The sequence below is a fragment of the Chiloscyllium plagiosum genome, chromosome 24 (genome assembly GCF_004010195.1).
Source record: "Chiloscyllium plagiosum isolate BGI_BamShark_2017 chromosome 24, ASM401019v2, whole genome shotgun sequence".
NCBI classification, from domain to species: domain Eukaryota; kingdom Metazoa; phylum Chordata; class Chondrichthyes; order Orectolobiformes; family Hemiscylliidae; genus Chiloscyllium; species Chiloscyllium plagiosum.
In genome coordinates, this window is record NC_057733.1 from 42,986,812 (window position 1) to 43,007,753 (window position 20,942).

The following is a 20,942-nucleotide window of genomic DNA, read 5'->3' on the forward strand; positions in this document are numbered from 1 at the left end:
CTGTCGTGTTCCATCGCCAGACCATAGCAACACGACGGCTGGAGGAAGAGCACCTCATCTTCCGCCTAGGAACCCTCCAACCACAAGGGATGAACTCAGATTTCACCAGCTTCCTCATTTCCCCTCCCCCCACCTTGTCTCAGTCCAAACCCTTGAACTCAGCACCACCTTCCTAACCTGCAATCTTCTTCCTGACCTCTCTGACCCCACCCCCACTCCGGCCTATCACTCTCACCTTAACCTCCTTCCACCAATTGTATTCCCAATGCCCCTCCCCCAAATCCCTCCTCCGTACCTTTTATCTTAGCCTGCTTGGCACACCCTCCTCATTCCTGAAGAAGGGCTTATGCCTGAAACATCGATTCTCCTGTTCCTTTGATGCTGCCTGACCTGCTGCGGTTTTCCAGCAACACATTTTTAAGCTCTGATCTCCAGCATCTGCAGTCTTCACTTTCTCCTTATAACAGTTAATACAGTTAACACTTATTCTCCACAGACACGCACTTAAGATTTTTTTTTAACTCAGTACTGTAGAAAGTTAGACATTACAATCACTATACCTTTCAAATTGTGTCTTTAGCCCAGTCTGACTCTTCCCGTTTGCAGGTACAAATTGGTTCTTACCCTAGCTCTGGCTCCCTGATCGTGGCCTTTGACTAGACACCAATAATAAGAACCTGCTCTCAGTGCCAGTTGTTGTGGGGAAAATCACCAGCCTCGGAGTCAGAGTCAGTGTTCAATGACAGAGTTTATTGTACAAAGAAATACCGGTGCTCTGGGGAGAGAAAGACACCAACAGCACAGTGGTCAGCAGTGGTTCTTCTCTCAACCTGGAGCACATGTCAAGATACTTTTATACATTTTGTGATATAATAGGTCAGTGATGAGGTTATTGTTTCTGTAACATAATTTGTTTGTTGTCAACATTGCAGAATTGTTGATAGTTTCGATGCAGTCATTGTCAGCTCCAGCGCAGCTTTTGTTGATTTCAGCGCGGTTGTTGTAGGTTTCAGTGCAGACATTGTCAATTTCAATGTCTGCGTGGATGTCCATTGCTGTAGTAATGGGTGCTAATCGCTCTTCCTGAGAAGGACGATTACTGCAGCCCTGGCTATTAGCACTTTGTGTTGAGTCCATATCAGATAGCATTTCTATCAAAGGTGTTGGCTGGACCCAGACACTTCGGCAGGCAATATATGCTACTCATGTGTATTCTCTCCCCCACTCACCTTAAACTAATCAACTAAGTTGTGAGTGCATTATGCTGGCATTCTGGTGGCCCCAGGCAGTATCTATGTTTGCTCTGCTGTCTCTCTCCATATTGTGGTCCGGTAGCCATATATGTCAAGTATCCAATTTATGGTTCAGCGGTCATCTTGTGTGTCTAGTGTCACCCTGCCCTGTGCCATCTCCCACTTCATTATAATCAGTTCCTGGATGAGGTTTCCCAATTGATTATGGTTCTAGATGGGGTGCTCCAAGTTGTCAAACTCCAAGGTGAGGAGGGGTGAATTGGCTTCCCTTCATTGTTCACTTGCACTTGGTTAACTGCAATAAATGACAAGTCCAAAAATGGTTAAAAAGTCATAATGATCAGTCTAGGGTTCTGTGAAAAGCTGAAGGACCTTTATCCTATTTCCTTCAGTGGTTTCACTTGCCTTCTGGCTTCCAGCAAAGAGAAGTAAATTTACTCTCTTTGTACCTGCAGTGCAGGGATGATTAGGGATTTTTTTAACTGTGACCCTCACAGCACACATCTTCAAACATTGGCATTCACAGACCAAGGAGAAAGTGAGGACTGCAGATGCTGGAGAGTCGAAGTTAAACATTGAGGCACTAGAAAAGCACAGCATGTCAGGTAGCATCTGAGGAGCAGGAGAGTTGATGTTTTGGGCATAAACACTCACAGACAAAGGTTCAAACTGGCTTTTAACCCATGTTCTTGAGTATTCTTGAAAGGAAAACCCATGAGCAGGTCCTTCAAGACATGCTTACTATATAGAATACAAACTGCAGAAGATGTTTTCTTGCTGAGAGGAGGTAATTACATTTTTTTTTTGCAATTCTGTTCTTTGAGGTCTCACTCTTTGAAGTTGCTTGGCACCCTACTAAGTGCCATATTATAAGGGTTCACACCAAATCTTTTGATAGTCAGTGCATTCCATGCTTAGAGGTTATAGTTGATTTGGATAAATGCAAGATATTGAATTTTGGTAAACAACCAAAGGCAAGACTTTATACAATTAAAAGTATGGCCTTAGAAAGTGTTGCAGAATGGAGAGACCTTGGTAGTTCAGGGGCATATTTGCTGCATCACATATAGACAGGTTGGTTAAGAAGGTGTTTAGCATGCTTGCTTACATTGCTCAGACCTTTGAGTATAGGAGTTCGGATGACATGTTGAAGCCTTACAGGACATTAGTGAGGTCTCTTCTGGAGTACTGTGTCCAGTTCTGGCTGCTCTGTTATAGGAAGGATATTATTAAGCTGGAGAGGGTTCAGAAAAGATTTGCCAGGATGTTGCTGGCAATGGAAAGTTTGAGTTTAGAGGCTGGATAGACTTTTTTCACTGGAGCATAGGAAGTTGAGGAGGTGACCTTCTCGAAGTTTATAAAATCATGAGGGATTTAGATAAGATGAAAGACAGGTGTCTTTTCCCTGGTGTGGAGGGAGGGGGAAGGGGTGGTGGGATTTCAATAAGAAGAGGCATATTATTAACGTGAGCGGAGGAAGACACGAGGGGCAATTCTTTTTACACAGAGAGTGTTACATGTGTGGAGTGAACTTCCAGAGGAAGTGATGGATGTGAGTACAGTTACAAAGTTTAAAAGACATTTAGATAAGTACGTGAACTAGAAATGTTTGGAGAGATTGGCAATGATGATGAGCATTTCGCTAAGCTCATCCTGATGCCTCCACTTCTCGCCTTCAAACAATCGCGAAACCCTAAACAGACCATCGTTCACAACAGACTACCCAGAACTTCAGGACAACAGTGACTGCAATACCACAGAGCCCTGGCCATGGCAACCATGTCAGATCATCAAGAAACATACTACAATCACACGTGGGAACACCACCCACCATGTACATGGCAGACTTGGTCAATGTTGTTGATCTCATATGCTGCAGGCAAGGATGCTCCGAGGCATGATATATTGGTGAGACCATGCAGACACTACGACAATGGATGAATGGACATCACACAACAATTGCCAGACAGGTATGTTCCCTCTTAGTTGGGGAACACTTCAGTGGTCAAGGATATTCAGTCTCCGATATTAGGGTAAGTGTCCTCCAAGGCAGTCTTTGAGATATGCAACAGTGCAGAATCGCCAAGCAGAAACTGATAGCTAAATTCCATATCCATGAAGACAATCTGAATTGTGATCTTGGGTCCATATCATGCGATATATGACTCCAACACACTGTTCTGTATCCGTTACATTTTCCTTACTGTCCTGTTTTGACACCATCACCTTGATAAATTGTTATGATCTCTCACCTTAATTACTTTGTATAGTTTTGGATTACTTGTTACTTTGGTTAGATCCTTGACGGCTACTCTCATACAATCATATTATTCCAATCATTTGGTTTCTCTCCAGCACCACCTTTCTTTTTTTAAATTATCTCTCTGCCTCATTTAATTGGATTATAGGTCATCCCTTCACTTGTTATTCAGCTGCTGACACTTTACTCACACCATCTGACACTTCTGGTTACCTGCAGAGACTTATTATTCGACACTCCACTCTCATCATTTGTATGATCTTTTGATCTCTCTACCATTGATCTGCCTGCCTATAAATTTTGTATCTGTGTGCATCTCTCTCACTTCACCTGACAAAAGGGCTATGCTCAGAAAGTTGTGATTTCAAATAAACCTGCTGCACTATAACCATGTGTCATGGTGATATGGGCTAAGCGTAGGGAGGTGGGACTAGTTTAATTTGGGATTATGGTTGGCATTGACTGCTTGGATCGTAGGGACTATTACTGTATGGTAGGTCTCTATGATTTATGACTCAATTATCAGCTAGGATACCTTGCATGCCTTGTTAAAAAGCCATATCTAGTTCAAAAGTTCAATACGTTAGTAAGTATTTTTGGGGTGCTGCTCTGCTCCTCTGACATTAGAATCCTTAGGAGAGGTTAATTCAAACATTCCAAAGGTCTGACGTATCCTTATATAATGATATTCATTCTAATAGAAGTCAATCTTTTGTTATATGTTTGCTTCCACAGATGCCTTCCGTAAGATGTTAACCTGTATGTGTATGTTAGCAATTCCGTGGTTCAGTAGTTATTTTTGACTTTTGTACATTCTGTGGAAAAGTCCTATTTTCTTACAAAGGTTGCACTGGTTTGATAAAGCTGGACATTGTGACTGCTTATATAGTTTTTAAAAACCAAACCCGAGCCATCAGCATATTTTAGTACATAGAACATAGAACAATACAGCACAGAACAGGCCCTTCGGCCCACGATGTTGTGCCGAACATTTGTCCTAGCTTAAGCACACATCTATGTACCTATCCAATTGCCGCTTAAAGGTCGCCAATGATTCTGACTCTGCCACTCCCACAGGCAGCGCATTCCATGCCCCCACCACTCTCTGGGTAAAGAATCTACCCCTGACATCCCCTCTATACCTTCCACCCTTCACCTTAAATTTATGTCCCCTTGTAACACTCTGTTGTACCCAGGGAAAAAGTTTCTGACTGTCTACTCTATCTATTCCTCTGATCATCTTATAAACCTCTATCAAGTCACCCCTCATCCTTCGCCATTCCAATGAGAAAAGGCATAGCACTCTCAACCTATCCTCATAGCTATTCTCCATTCCAGGCAACATCCTGGTAAATCTTCTCTGCACCCTCTCCAAAGCTTCCACATCTTTTCTAAAGTGAGGCGACCAGAACTGCACACAGTACTCCAAATGTGGTCTAACCAAGGTCCTGTACAGCTACAACATCACTTCACGACTCTTGAATTCAATCCCTCTGCTAATGAACGCTAATACACCAAGGCCTTCTTACAAGCTCTATCCACCTGAGTGGCAACTTTCAAAGATAGTGGAGCAAGAAATTTTAGGCTGTGCATTTTTTTGCCACTAGAGGTGTTTCAATCCCATTTTTGCAAAAGCTGAGTTACAGGTCAGCTTAATTTGAGTATCATGTAATGTTGTTTTGAGAGTGTGCAAAACTGCTCATGAACAGGGTGAGAAAGAATGAGATGCTTATCTTCTTCCAATCTGTGGAATATGAATTTCTTTCAGCAACAGCTCTGAGTTCTGGAAATGAGGAAGTTGGAACCAAGTGCCACTTACATCCCGTGATATCCCAAACTGACATTTTCACATGTGCACCTAGGTGTATGTGCATACTACTCTCCCTCACCTCCAGGAGGTTTTTGAGATCTGTATCAGAAAGGTTTTTGACTTCCTTTCATTTTTCAGTGTGCCATATTCTTCTGGTTTGGTTACTCTGAGTGGTTACTTGACTTCTTTTGGTCAGAATTTTTCAAAATTTTATGTGGAGTAATAATAGAAAGCAGTCTGAGCTCAAATGGGTGATCCAAGTACTGTTAATCTTTTCATCCTTTTGTTGTGTAATCAGCTATTGATATGTGTGGACTGAACTGACTTTTTAAAGGTTAACTCTCATTTATATCTACTCTAATAAATTAAACTAATGTACCACAAGATATGCATGAATATTTATGCCGATGAATATACCACATAGCTGACTAAGCAAATTGACTCAAAATCATTATCCATACTTTCAAATTCCTCCACAATCTTCCCTCAGTTCTTTCAACCATATATCCCTGCTCATATAGTATACTTCCACTTCTAAGCACCTCATCGTCTCTTTAGGTAGATTACTTCTGTGATTTAGCATCTGTACTATTATTCATTCTCTTATGAATCCAAAAACTGTCTACTGTTTGTTCATTATTAAGTACATAGAGATTGTATTTAAAGTAGAAATAGAAATTGATGTGAAATTTCCAAATATTTAAATGTCTTTCCTAATTCCTCTACAGGCTCAAAAGAAAATTGTTGCCATGGAAGTTGAATTGCAAGCACTAGCACAGTCAGCTGCTCTATTTGAAGTTTCTGTTCCTGATTGTAAACAGTTAAAAGCCTGCCGCAAAGAAATAGTATTATTGAAAGATCTGTGGGACATGGTTATCCTTGTAAGTTTTGATAATTATTCAACTTCAGATTTACAATTTTAAACATGATATAATTGGACAGACTGATCATTAGTAAGCGCAATTTCTTCATGACGATGTAGAGGTAGATGAATATTTTCAATGTAGATGCTCTGTCAAAGAATTTAACTGAGTGGCTTTTGGAGTAGAACATCAATCATATGCACAAAGTTGGTGCCTTGTGCTGGGCCTTACTAAGATGAGGACAAGAGATATAGTATCACTTGGGCCCATGTTTTCATCAGCACTTCATTCTTTGGCTGCCCAGTTTTCTATTAATGTAAGAGTGAAGAAACAGATAATATAGTGTGCGAAATAAATAAGTGGCTATTAATGGCAGTTACTCTTTGTTGAATATAATGTTTGAGGATAAGATTTCATTGATAAAGAACACAAAATAGCAAATAACACTGCAGAAATTGTCCTATACCTTGCCCATTTAAACAACCAATATCCAAGATTGATGGAAGTCAAGTATGAATTCGCCCCCAAAAGTAGCCAAATTATCAAAGAATATTCAATTGCAGGGGTAACCTATTAGAGAAGTCACCCTCATAGTTGGATCAGTAAGAATCCATGAGGACCTACCTCTCTAATCAGAGATAGGTTCACTCTTGTGCTTGCTCATAATGTACCTATCAGAAACAAACAAATGAGGGAAGTCTGTGATTGGAAGAACAGTAAGAAGCTGAGTGATGGAAGTGAACAAATCAAGAAGGACTACAGTAATTCAGGCTACAGTAATAGAGATCTATAGAACAGAAAAAGGCCTTTAGCCCATTGAGTCTCTGCCAATCAAAGTCAAGCGCATAAACTATTCTAAAGTATTTTCCAGCATTTGGCTCATTGACTTGTATAAATTGGCATAGCAAAAATGCATCTAAATAGTTCTTAAATGCTTCTTATGAGGGTTTGTGCCTCTACCACACTTACAGCCAGTAAGTTCCAGATTCCCACCACCCTCTCGGTGAAAAGAAAATTCTCACATCCTGTCTAAATTTCCTGTCCCTTACCTTAAATCACTGACCCCAGTCATTGATCCTTCACCAAGGGGAGAGGTTTCTTCTCGTCTGCTTATCTATGACACACATTATTTTGTACATCTCAGTCATGTCCCCCCCCTCCCCCATTCAGTTTCATTTGCGTCAAGGAAAATCTATCCAATCTCTCTTTACAACTGAAACTTATCCTTCCAGGTGGTTCCTTGTTCTTCCAGGTGGTAAATGGTTTGGGATTGGAAGGTGTTTTAAGAGTAGTCATGAAGAATTGTTGCACTGTATGTTATAAGTGATGCCACTGATGACAAGGGCAGCAGATGCGTATGAACACCAGTATCTGCAAGTTCCAGTCCAGTACACTGGTTTTCCTCAGATATATATTCCTATTCCTTCACTATCAATCAGTTAAGATCCTGGAGCTCCCTTCCTAACAGCAATGTGAGTGTACCCATATCACATGAACTGCAACAATTCAAGAAAGCACCATATCATCACCTTCTCAAGGTTATTTAGGGATAGGCAGTAAATGCTGGCCTAGATAGCAATGGGCACATCTTGTTTTTGAATATAAAAGCAAAAATCAGTGCCTAGGACTCTGATGACTGGTCAGCAGGCAAAGTATGACAGAGGCACACCGGTAATGTCATAGGTGGATTGCCAAGGATGTTCCAGTCTCAGATCATTTACATAGCTTGGGTATAAAAATGGTACAGGCCTAAATCCTGCTAGGGACCTGCAAAACATTTGGCAAGCAATGTGGAAATTTTAGATCAAGAGCTTGGGAACTGTGGAGGAGGGATGTATTTGGATTTGTGAGCTTTTTGCCTCAGATTCTCCATGAGATCCACTGTGCCTCGGTGATATTGGGAGTGAATGTATAAGGTATGGGACAAAGTGCCAATTAAGCAGCTGTTTTATTTGAGGTAATATCAAGGTTTTTTTGAGTGATGTTGAAATTGAAGCAATTTAGACAAATGAAAAGTATCTGATCTACAAGACTTGTGCCTTGTAGATGGTGGACAGGTATTGCCACAGAATCCCAAGCCTTTAACCATTTCATATAGATACAGCATTTATATGGCTGGTACAGTAAAGTTTCAGATCAATGGCAACCCCAGGACATTGATAGTGGGGATTCAATAATGGTAATACCATTGAGTGTCAAGGGGGCTGGTGAAATTCTCTCGTTGGAGATGGTGACTACCTTGTAGCTGTGTGTTACACATGTTATTTGTCATTTATTTGCTCAAAACTGAATATTGCCCAGTCCTGCTGCACATGGGCACAGACTGCTTCATATCTGAGAAATGATGGTGCAAGTGGACCTGGCTAAGGTAGCCATCAACTAGTCCAGGCAGTGGGCTGTGGAGTAGGTCATAGTTCCCAACTGCCTTCCTCATTTTTGAGATTAATCCACAACCAGATGTCTTTGAAGGGGGAGCATACATTGTCTACCAGTATTAAAATAACTCCACAGAGGTCAGTATCCCATCACCAAGTCACCCTTTATTTACATGTGGCGAGTCCTTGATGCTGATTCAGCTTCCTCAGAGCCAGCTCTCAGATAGAACAAAACCTCTGACACTCCTGTTTATCTTTTTCTTTTCAAGCCTGACATATTCATTACTAGAATCATTGAATATATATTTTTAATTTAGAACTATAACATTCTTATCAATTAATGCTGCTACACTCCTTGCTCTTTTTCCTTCTCTGTCATTCCTGAACAACACTCCTGCTTGTCTGTCAGCCAGGGCTCCTTGATTGGACCAGATTAACAGCCTAATTTGGGGAACTCATATTCAATGAGGTCTACCTGGTTGACCTCATTACAATCACAAGTATCTTCAAAGTTTTGAAGGAGAGCTGGGTATCATGGGGGCTGGATTGCATTATTTCCTCATAACACTATTTTGATTTAGTTCCTTTCCTTGGTTCCTTTTGATCTTTTGTTATTATCTCATTGCTGCTGGGCAGTGTTTGTAATTTGTTAATTGGCAAATTCCGTAATTTGGTGATGGATTTATTTATCTTTATAAATAAAGAAACAATGGTCTTATAAGGGCTTTTGTGGTGCAATTGTAGTGTCCATACCTCTGGGCTAGTAAGTTCAAGCTTGCGTCTCATTTCCCTGGAGGTGCAAATTAACATGTTCAAAATGGTGGATAAAGATAATTAAACAAAATCGCATGAGAACTCTTATGTTGCAGTGAAAATATGATTTATCTGCACATTATCAATAGTTCAGCAGTTCAGCTTCATTGAAAGCTGTAAGATCCAGAGTTAACAGTTCGAATGTATGACTCTCACAAAGGTCAACTGTCTGTTTTTTTGGCCAAACCTTCTCAAAACCTAACTTTAACTTTTACTAAGTTTATTTAGTACAGCTATTTTTCTCTCTGAAAGATGTAACAAATACATTCCTATTTTCACAAATTACCTCCATTATACAGGTTAGCCTAACCATTGAAGATTGGAAGACCACCAAATGGAAAAACATTAGTGTGGAGAACATGGATGCAGATTGTAAGAAGTTTGTGAAAGACTTGAGAAGTATGGATAAAGAGATAAGGGCATGGGATGTTTATTCTGGTCTAGACAACTTAATAAAGAACACAATGACTTCATTGAAAGCTGTAAGTGAATTGCAGAACCCAGCTATAAGGGAACGTCACTGGCAACAACTCATGCAGGCAACAAAGGTACCAAACATTGGGGCATATTTTGTTTATTTAAATAAAAATGCAGAAAGTGTGGCCTACAATTTCCGGTCACACATTTCTCACTTGAGTCATTTAGAGCACTGGATATCCTGAGATGCAATCTGACAGTTTTGTACACTCCTGTCTTATTTTTCTGCTCTTTAGCTTTGGTGATTTGAAAACAGAATCAAGCTGAATATGATTACAAAATTTAATCATTCTTATTTGGCATTAATAACCTTATTTTAGGAAGTGGATGAGGCCTTTAGAATACTTTTCAATTCATTCCAAATATTAACTGAGGCTTTTCAATGGCATAAAGTAAGAAATTTCTAGAGTAAACCTTTGAACTCCTAATGTCCTTTATTGCTGAAGTTCTAAATGGGGAGGAATCTCAGCACTGCCAACACCCAGTTGTAATCCTGCATGCACTATGTGTGTAAATTTGACTCTGCCCTGTTGAGTTCCAGGACTTTTGAGACCAGTCTGTAGTTAAATTGTATGAGAAAATCTGAAGTGTTGTTTGATGTTCTCATCTGCTGTGCCTTTGGCTAAAAAGAGGAAAAGTTCAGCTGAGCTTCTGTTCCATTTTTTCACATTTGGTGGTTCCACTGAGAAAAATATGTTGGAAGGATAAGATTACAATTTCAATCAGGTAGAAGAGGACACTTGCAACTGAAAAAGTACATCACTGTACTCAATGTATTGAGAAATGGAAGGGAAATTGATTTTTGAAAGGAAGAGTAATTTGATTTTAAGAAGTGTAGAGAAAATATGAAATTATTTACTTCCTTTCATTGTTTTGTAGGTCAATTTTGTGATGTCAGACGAAACAACTCTCGCAGATTTATTGAGTCTGCAATTGCATAACTTTGAAGATGAAGTACGCAACATTGTCGATAAATCTGTGAAAGAGTCTGGAATGGAAAAGGTATTTAATGCATTAATTAGCTGGAAAAAGAAAATCCCTTGAATACTTAGAACTTTCCATTTTCAACAGTATGCTCATCATGCAATAAGGGTAGATTTTTGGAATTTGCACGTTCAACAGATAGAAAATCCAATAGAATTCAGTCGCATTTCCCTGTGAATTCTTAAATTATGCATCTGGTCAAAGTTTTACATTGGGAATGCTGATTTTTAATAACTATTTTTATAATTAACTATTGCATAAAGGTAACTCTCCCAAAATTGATCTGGACATGATCTGTGAGAAAACAGTGCCCATTTATCTGCAACATCAGGAGCACAGATCAACATTTCTATGGCCATCAGTGAGACATCAGAATGTTGTGTTGCCTCCCTGGTGCCAGAGTGAAGGATGTCTAGGAGCAGGTGCAAATATTCTGAAAGAGGAGAGTGACAGGCAGGAGGTCATTGTGCGTTTTGTTACCAATGACATATGTAGAAAAAGGGATGAGGTTCTGTAGAGAATATAGGAAATTTAGCAGGAGATTAAAAAGTAGGACCTCAAGGGTTGGAAATTCCAGATTACTCCACATACTAATGAGAAATAGAATAGGAGAATAGAGCAGATGAATGCATGGCTGAGCTGCTGATACATGGGGCAAGGATTCACATTTTTGGACTATTGTGATTTCTTCTGAAGTAGAAGTTACTTGTATAAGAAGGAAGTATTGCATTTGAATTGGGAGGAGACCAATATCCTGCTGGGGAGATTTAGAGTCATAGAGTCATAGTATCATACAGTGTGGAAATAAACACTTTGGTCCAACTCGTCCATGCTGACCAGATTTCTTAAATTAATCTAGTCCTCTTTGCCAGTATTTAGCCCATTGCCCTCTAAACCCTTCCTATTCATGAAAGATGCCTTTTAAATGTTGTAATTGTACCAGCTTCCACCACTTCCTCTGGCAGCTCATTCCATACAAGTACTACCCTCTGCATGAAAATGTTGCTCCTCAAGTCCCTTTTATACCTTTCCCCTCTCATCTTAAACCTATGCCCTCTAGTTTTGGACTCTTCTACCCTGGGAAAAAGACCTTGGTTATTCACTTTATTCATGCCCCTGATGAATAATGTCACCTTTCAGCCACCAATGCTCCGAGGAATGATCCCCAGCTTCTCCCTATAGCTCAAATCCTTCAGTCCCAGCAACATCTTGTAAATCTTTTCTGTGCCCAAACTGATTGTAAAACCTAGGATGGTGTGTTGTTCTCTTGTTGCCAGGGTCAAGGATATCTTGGGGTGGGTACAAATATTCTGAAAGGGGAGGGTGACCAGCAGGAGGTTAGAGTGCATGTTGGTACCAATGACATAAGTAGAGAAAGGGATGAGGTTATGAAGAGAATACAGGAAATTACGCAGGAGCTTAAAAATTAAGAACTCAAGGGTTGGAAATTCTGGATTACTCCCCCTTGCAATGTGCTAGTGAGAAATGGAATAGGAGAATCGGGCAGATGAATGTGTGGCTGAGTTGCTGGGGCAGGGATTCACATTTTTAGACTATTGGGATTTCTTCTGAAATAGAAGGTACTTGTGTAAGAAGGAAGGGTTGCACCTTTGGTTCTTTGAAGATCTCCGTTTACAAATTTATGACTGCTTTTTTTTTGAGGAGGGCTATCTGGCCTCATTTCCATTTCCCCTTTTGCTTATCCCTCCTAAGTTCCAAGTATTCTTAGATGTTCAGTTCTCAATTTAGTGACCCTATACACAAGTACATATGCTCTATACATCTCTGTAATGGCAAATAAATTACACTCATTCACCTCAATTTGTGTCTTTAAATCAACAACCTTTTTGCAAATCTAATCTGCATTTAAATGGAGTTTCTTTAATTCTGCCTTTTAATAATATTCTCTATTCTGATCCCATTTGATACTTTGCTTCATCTGGATTTTATTTGTGCTTGCTATATTTCTACTTCCTATTAACAGTTTTGCTTCACTCTGAGCTTCTTCTTTGCTTCCTTCCCTGTACCAATTTAGTTTAAATCCTTCGTAACTGCATTATTAAATCCCGTTGTGAGGATGTTAGATACATTTTGTACAGATCCCATCTGCCACAGAATTATGCCCAATGCCTCTGAAATCTGTCACCCTTCCTCTTGCTTATACTAGTTCTCCAGCTGCAAATTCAGTTACTCAGTTCTCTTATTCCTATGCTCACTCTTATGGGACTGGGAGAATTTCTGAGATTACTGCTTTTGAGGTACTGCCATTCAATCTTCCTAGCTATCTGAAGTGCGTTTTCAGGACCTCATCCCTCTTTCTACTAAAGTCATTGGTACCAATGTTAACGATGATCTCTGACAGTTCTCCTGCCCCCGAAGACTGTCCTGCATTCCATGATAGTCTTTAACCTAGCACTAGAGAGGCAACATATAATCTTGGTGTCATGTCTGTGGCCACAGAAATGCCGACATGATCCTTTAACTAAAGAATTCCCTATCAATACTGCTCTGCCTCTTTCTTCCTCCCTTCCAGCACAGCCATGATGTAACTGATTTTGCTCTACTCCACTCCTCCAAGAAATGGTCTCCCTCACCATTATCTGAAATATAAACCAATTACCTGAATAAACAAGATCTTCTCAGGGGACTCCTTACTACTTGCCTGGCTCTCTTAATCTTCCTGGCGGTCACATTCCTCCATGATCTTAAGCAGAGATGTGACCATTTTCTCGAATGTGCTAGTCAAGTAACTCTCAGCCTTGCAGATCATCACAGTGCCTCCAACCTCCGCATGAGTTCTAACAACCGCCCACTTCATTACCATGCTATTGCTTGGTCTGTGTGTACTGAAGTTATTATGTGTGCATATTTTATTAAAATTAAACATCAAAAATTACAAATTTAAAAGGATAAATTGATTAACTTTAACAAAACAAATGTTTAATTCTGTATTTTACAGGTGTTAGGTCAGCTCGATAACATTTGGAGTGCCATGGAATTTGAACATGAAGTTCATGGCAGGACAGGAATTATGTTATTAAAAGGAAGTGATGAACTAGTAGAGACATTGGAGGACAATCAAGTTCAGTTGCAAAACTTAATAACTTCTAAATATATTGCATATTTCCTCAAAGAGGTCTCAAGCTGGCAACAAAAGTTGTCTACAGCAGATGCAGTCATTTCAATATGGTTTGAAGTTCAGAGAACTTGGGTTCATCTTGAGAGCATTTTTATTGGTTCTGAAGACATCCGTATGCAGCTGCCTGAGGACAGCAAGCGTTTTGAAGTGATTGATGTTGACTTTAAAGTATGTAGTTTTCACAGCAAAAATGTAAAAACAGTCATTGTTTGATTCGTCAGTTATTGTTCTAAATGGATCATTTAAAGGGAGAGGGTGGCATAGTGATACTGTCACTGGTCTAATGACTCAGAAGACTAAATTCAATTCCTTTGGGGATATGGATTCAAATCTGACCATAGCAGCTGTTGGAATATTAATAGAATTTGGAATTAAAAGCTAGTTTTTGGTGATCATTAATTTGTTTTTTTGTTGATAAACCTATCTGGTTCAGTGCAGGTATTTGGTGAAGGAAATCTGAAATCCTTACATTGTCTGGCTACATCTGACTCCCAATTCATTATTGACTCTTTATTGCCAATAACAAGCCATTCATTTCAATCTGGGTTGGGCAACAAATACTAGCATTGACAGTGTTGATGACATCTCATCTAAGAAAAAGGTGACAATATTCCAAAAGCTTGCAATCACAAAATGAATGTTGTCATTTCAATCGTATTAACATTGAAAATGACGGCATATCTCTTTTACTCAAGGGAAGTTCTTATTGGATGCCAACTAATTAATCTGAATTGTAAAGTTTCCTATGCTCCTCTTCCTTTAGCTATAGGCAGTCCCCTAGTTGTGAAGAGGTTCTGTTCTTGAGTATACTTACAGGTCAATTTGTATGCAAGCCAGATCAGAATGCAGGGCAGTATAAATGGGAGGCGATAGCCTAGTGGTTTCATTGTTAGCTGAATTTCTGGATTAATAGTCTAAGATTCTGGGGACCAGAAAGATGGTGGAATTTGAATTCAATAAAAGTAAAATCTGGAATTAAGTATCTCATGATGACCATAAATACATTGTCAATTGTTGGAGAAATCCATCTGGCTCACTAGGGAAGGAGATCTGCTGCCCTCACCTGGTCTGGCCCACATGTGATTCCAGATCCACAGCAATGTGGTTGACTTTCAACTGCACTCTGAAATGGCCTAGCAAGTCACTCAGTTGTATCAATTGGGCAGCATGGTGTCTCAGTGGATAACACTACTTCCTTAGAGAACCAGTGATCTGGGTTTGATTCTAGCCTTGAACGACTGCCTGTGTGGAATCTGCACATTCTCCCCATGTGTGCATGGGTTTCCTCCCAAAATCCGACGATATGCAGGTTAGGTGGGTATGGGTGCCATGCTAAATTGCCCATAGTGTCGAGGGATGTAAAGGCTAGGTGGATTAGCCATGGGAAATGCAGGGTTAGGGTGGTGGACCTGGGTGAAATGGTCTTCAGAGAGGCGGTGTGGACTTGTTGGGTTGAATAGCCTGCTTTAACACTGTCAGGAATCTATGATTTTATGAATTGCTACAAAGTCTGAACAAAGAGATGAAACTGATGGACGAGTTGGCATTGGCCTAGGCACCGGAAAAGACAATGGCAGAAATATCTATGTTGACTCTGTAAAGTCTTTCTTACTAATGTCTGGGGGTTAGTACCAAAATTGGGAGAGTTGTCCCACAGACGAGAGAAGAAACAGACTGACACAGTCATTCTCATAGACAATGTCCCAGACAAGGCGATCACCACCCGGGATGTGTCCTGTCCCACTGGCCGGACAGACTCAGCAGAGGTGGCAGCACAGTTGTATACAGTCAAGAGGAAGTTGCCCTGAGAGTCCTTAATATTCACTCCAGACCCCATGAGGTGGATGAGCCATGCAATCCTGCAATTATGTTTAAATGAGGATCGCCAGAAGTATGCCACAATTAATACCCATAAGGGTTTGTACCAATGTATGAGACTGAATTTGGGGTATCATCAGCCTATGCCATTTTTCAGGGGATGATGGAGAACATTTTACAAGGATCTGTCCCACATTGCCATTTACCTGGGTGATGTACTAATAAGGGAAGACCAATAAATTGTAATGAGAGAACTTGGACGTATTTCTTAGACATTTCTCCCAGGTGTGCGTACATTTTATAAAGGAAAAATGTGTGTTCCAGATACCCTAAGTGACCTACTTTGGCTACAGAGTTGACAAGACCAGGTTACATCCATTGGAAGATAAAGTGAGGTCGATCAAAGATGTCCTGACTTGCACCTCTGTGCTGGAGCTTAGGTCTTTCTTTGGAATGGTGAATTATTCTGAAAGGTTCATATATAACCTGGCTTCAGCCTGCCACCCTTACATCTGTCTTGAAAAAGGGTCAACCTTGGAAATAGTCTTGTAACCAAGGTGTAACTTTTAGGGAAGTGAAGAAGCAGCAATCAATGTCTGAAGAGTTGGCATACTATAATCCCAAGTAAGATCTGGTACTGACATACGATGCCTCCCTGTATGATACCAGTGTAGTGTTGGCTCACGGATGGCTCAATGGAAAGGAATGTCTAATTGCATATGCTTCCCAGCTCATTGGGAGTACCAGTATGCCCAGATAAAGAAGGAAGGTTTAGCGGTCATCTTTGGTGTGAGAAAGTTCCACCAATGCCTTCATAGATGTAAATTCGAAATAGTAATGGACCACAAACCCATGCTGAGGCTCCTCAATCAGGACAGGGCCATACCATCAATAACTACAGGTCAAATTCAACAGTGGGCTCATTCTAAGTGCGTACAATTACAAGCTGGAATATTATTCAGGATGCCAAGTAGCAAATGCGGAAGCCTTGAGCCGTCTCCTGCTGCTGGCAGAGACATCACCGGTGGTGCTGGAACTGGAAAAGACCATTCTGATTTTATACTTTCTGGACACTGTTCTGCTCACTGAGGACAACATCAGACTGTGAGCGCAAAATGATCCAGTCCTGGCAATACTAAAACAACTGGTAGTGATAAGGGAAACAAAAGGGCCATCACAACCAGAACTGAAATCTTTTTGGACCCAGTGAGACCAGAAAACTGTACAGGATGGCATTTATTATTGGAGCAAGAGTAATTGTCTTGAATGAAGTCGCTGCCAGAGTCATCCAGGGGTGTCCAAAATGAAGATATTGATGAGAAGTTATGTCTGCTGGCCAGGATTAGATGCCGATATAGCTACGTTGATGGGCAGTGCCCAAGCTGCTAACAAGGACAAGACTTAACAGAAGCAACTCCTCAGCTTTCTTGGGAATGGCTGGGTAAATCCTAGACTTGGTTGCACATCAACTATGTGGGCCCTTTCATAGGCTTAACATTCTTTGTCATTGTGGACACCCACTCAAAGTGGTTGCATGTGCAGAAAGTTCATTCATCAAGCATGAGGATGATGGTAGAAAAGCCATAAACATCTTTTGCAATAAAGGGGTTCCCGGAAATGTTGGTCATAGACAATAGACCATCATTTACCAGCAGGGAATTTGAATATTTCCTCATGATGAATGGGATTTGGCATTTAAGGACAGCTCCATACCATCCATTGCCCAATGGTCTGATGGAAAAAGGTCTCCAAATTTTGAAGGCAGGTTTAAAGTTACAGCCTACAGCTTCACTCGATACCAAACTATCCCAGTTCCTATTTGCCTTTCAAATCACTCCTCATGCAACTACAGGGAAAGTTTCACCAGAATTGCTTCTGGGGAGAAGACTATGCATGAGGTTAAAAATGTGTGTGGCATGGTGGCACAGTGGCACAGTGGTTAGCACTGCTGCCTCACAGCGCCAGAGACCAGCGTTCAATTCCCGCCTCAGGCAACTGTCTGTGTGGAGTTTGCACATTCTCCCCGTGTCTGCGTGGGTTTCCTCTGGGTGCTCCGGTTTCCTCCACAGTCCAAAAATGTGCAGGTTAGGTGAATTGGCCATGCTAAATTGCCTGTAGTTTTAGGTGAAGGGGTAAATGTAGGGGAATGGGTCTGGCTGGGTTGCTCTTTGGAGGGTTGGTGTGGACTTGTTGGGCTGAGGGGCCTGTTTCCACACTGTAAGTAATCTAATCTATTTTCCCAGACTTGGGGAGCAGGGTGAAACAGCACCAGGGACAACAATACTGGACACAATACTCCCCTAAAAGAGGTGGACAATTTACTTCAGGGGATGAAGTTTTGTGTCAAAACCACGGAAATGGCTTTGCAAAGGTAAGAGGCAAATTTGCCACAAGGTCAGGTCCCATGACGTGTAAAGTTTGGATAGAGGCGGACCTGAACAAGCATGTGGACCATGAACAGGGAAGAAGCAAAACAAACCCGACCCCTCAGAACAGCTGGGAAGCCCATCAGAACCTGTGGTTTATCTCCGTCTCTCTAGTTACAAAGTAACTTTAGAGTCTGAGATGGACACAGAGGATGTTGCACCTCAACACCTTTACCACCTGAAGAAGTGGATGAATATCTTCCAAGATGTTGCAGGCACTGCCTGCATCCGAGGGTGAGTTGAAGGAACTGGACCCATAGTGAAAATGTCCCTGGACAGGCTACAAGAAAATAAAACAGACCTATGTCCCTGGACTTCAATGGGGAGGAACGTAGTGATGGTAACCTGGTCAGCAAGGTGTGGAACTGATTCAATTAGGGAGCTCTGGTTGACAGATAAAAACAGGAGTGTCAGGGATACTGTTGATCCTGAGAGCTGGCTCTGAGGAAGTTGGAGCAGTGTCAAGTACTACACACATGTGGGCGGCACGGTGGCACAGTGGTTAGCACTGCTGCCTCGTAGCGCCAGAGACCCGGGTTCAATTCCCGACTCAGGCGACTGACTGTGTGGAGTTTGCACGTTCTCCCCGTGTCTGCGTGGGTTTCCTCCGGGGGCTCCGGTTTCCTCCCACAGTCCAAAGATGTGCAAGTCAGGTGAATTGGCCATGCTAAATTGCCCGTAGTGTTAGGTAAAGGGGTAAATGTAGGGGTATGGGTGGGTTACGCTTCGGCGGGTCGGTGTGGACTTGTTGGGCCGAAGGGCCTGTTTCCACACTGTAAGTAATCTAATCTAATCTAATCTACATGTAAATAAAGGGTGACTTGGTGACAGTACACTGGCCTCTGTGGAATTACTTCACATTGGTCAATGTCAGATGATCTGCCTGATGTCATTGCTTTTGTCAAACCTTGTTGTGGTTAGATACAACTGAGTGGCTTGTGAGATCATTTCAGAGGATATTTAAGAGTCAACCATACTGCAATGGATTTTAAATCATATGCAAATCAGACCAAGTAAGGATGACAGATGTTCCTTCCTTGAAGAACATTAATGAACCAGATAAGTTTTTTATGACAATCAACAAAGGTTTCATCATTATAATTAAACTGGCATTTATTTTTAAATTCAAGTTTATGAATTAAGTTTAAATTTCATCATCTTCTCTGGTAACGTGTAAACCGATGCACTCTAAATCTGTGGTTTACAATACCGCTATGCCACCACCTCTCAAGTCTATGGTTCCATGCTTTTTGTCAAATTCCTTTCTTAAATAGAGATTTTACACTTGTCACAATGATTGTTCTCAGTTCATTTCTCCTTTAATCCTTTTGATTTTCATTTATTATTAGAATTTTTTCACAATGAAGAAAGATTTAAAATGTTTGTTTAACATCTTTGGTATTTCCTTGCTTTTGATTAAAATTCACCATGCACACCCTCTAATGAATCAACCTTTTCTATTCTTCCTTTTTATACTGTTTGAGAAGCTCTTGCTGTCTGTTTATATATTTCTTGACCATTTACTCTCAAATGCTAATTTTCCCATTTTTAAAGTCATCATTGCTGATTTCTAAAATTTTACATCTCTGGTCTGTCACTAATTTGTACAAGGGTATACCTCTTTCAATTTGAAACCATCATAGATGTAATTTTACTGAGAAATGCTACATCTTTCTCATTGATTTCAGAGATTTCAGAGAAAATCAGTAGAATCCTTTACTGAAGCTTGCAACACTTCTGGACTCCAACATCTTGTAACTGCTACAGCTAAATAAAAACTAGAAATACCCTGAACTGGGAAAACTGATCATTCCCCTTCCATTGCTAAACTATTAAACTCCCACACTTGTTGGCACCTCTGCCTTTATGATCTCTCTTCAAGCTTCTGAACATCCCTTTTATTGTCACCTTTTTGTCTTAGTGTCCATTTTTGTCTGAGTACAACCATATGAAGGATTTTCAGACAATTTTCTATGTTAAAGTGTATATAAATGTAAGCTGTTACTGTTCTTGTTTGTGTTAGATCTTGATTAGCTGTCATTACAAAGCTTACTTTTAAAGCTTTTGTTCCTCATGTGGAAGTGTCCTACAACTATGAAAAGATTTTTGGGAGTTGAGTCTTAAAGTACATTGATGTAGAATCGCCATTTCTGAATCTTATTTTGGGAGGTATCCTCTATATCTTGAACAAGAATGACAGAGTAAATGGATAACATAATAAAATCAGATAAATTGTGATTAAACTTGTGCCATTTGTGATGTGAACTAAGCCAAACTAATATTTGAAGGACTAGTCCACTTGAAACATTAAAAATGCACTGTTAGGTGGCTAATGTACCATTTTATACTCTGCAGGAAATCATGGCAGATGCAATAAAGACTCCAAATGTTGTGGTAGCAACAAATAAACCTGGTTTGTATGACAGATTGGAAGAGCTACAGGGACGGTTAGTGGCTGCTTTATTTATTTCTTCTTTTATATTATGAACTTACACTCTCTTCATTCAGCAATAGTCCATAGGACATAGCCATTAAGTGCTGAAAATGTGTTGCTGGAACAGCGCAGCAGGTCAGGCAGCATTCAGGGAACAGGAGAATCGATGTTTCGGGCATAAGCCCTTCTTCAGGAATGAGGAAAGTGTGTCCAGCAGGCTAAGATAAAAGGTGGGGAGGAGGGACTTGGGGGAGGGGCGTTGGAAATGCGATAGGTGGAAAGAGGTCAAG

General features: G+C 40.6%; 1 protein-coding gene across 1 annotated transcript in view; it reads left to right on the forward strand.

Moving 5' to 3' along the window:
• The window catches only part of LOC122562216 (dynein axonemal heavy chain 17-like), a 464,703-nt gene that overhangs the window by 152,719 nt on the left and 291,042 nt on the right, over positions 1–20,942 (forward strand). Inside the window, exons 25-29 of the mRNA XM_043714924.1 lie at positions 6,052–6,204; positions 9,674–9,922; positions 10,731–10,853; positions 13,795–14,142; positions 20,574–20,665. Of these exons, the coding sequence (XP_043570859.1) occupies positions 6,052–6,204; positions 9,674–9,922; positions 10,731–10,853; positions 13,795–14,142; positions 20,574–20,665 (965 nt within the window). The remainder of the gene's footprint in view (positions 1–6,051; positions 6,205–9,673; positions 9,923–10,730; positions 10,854–13,794; positions 14,143–20,573; positions 20,666–20,942) is intronic.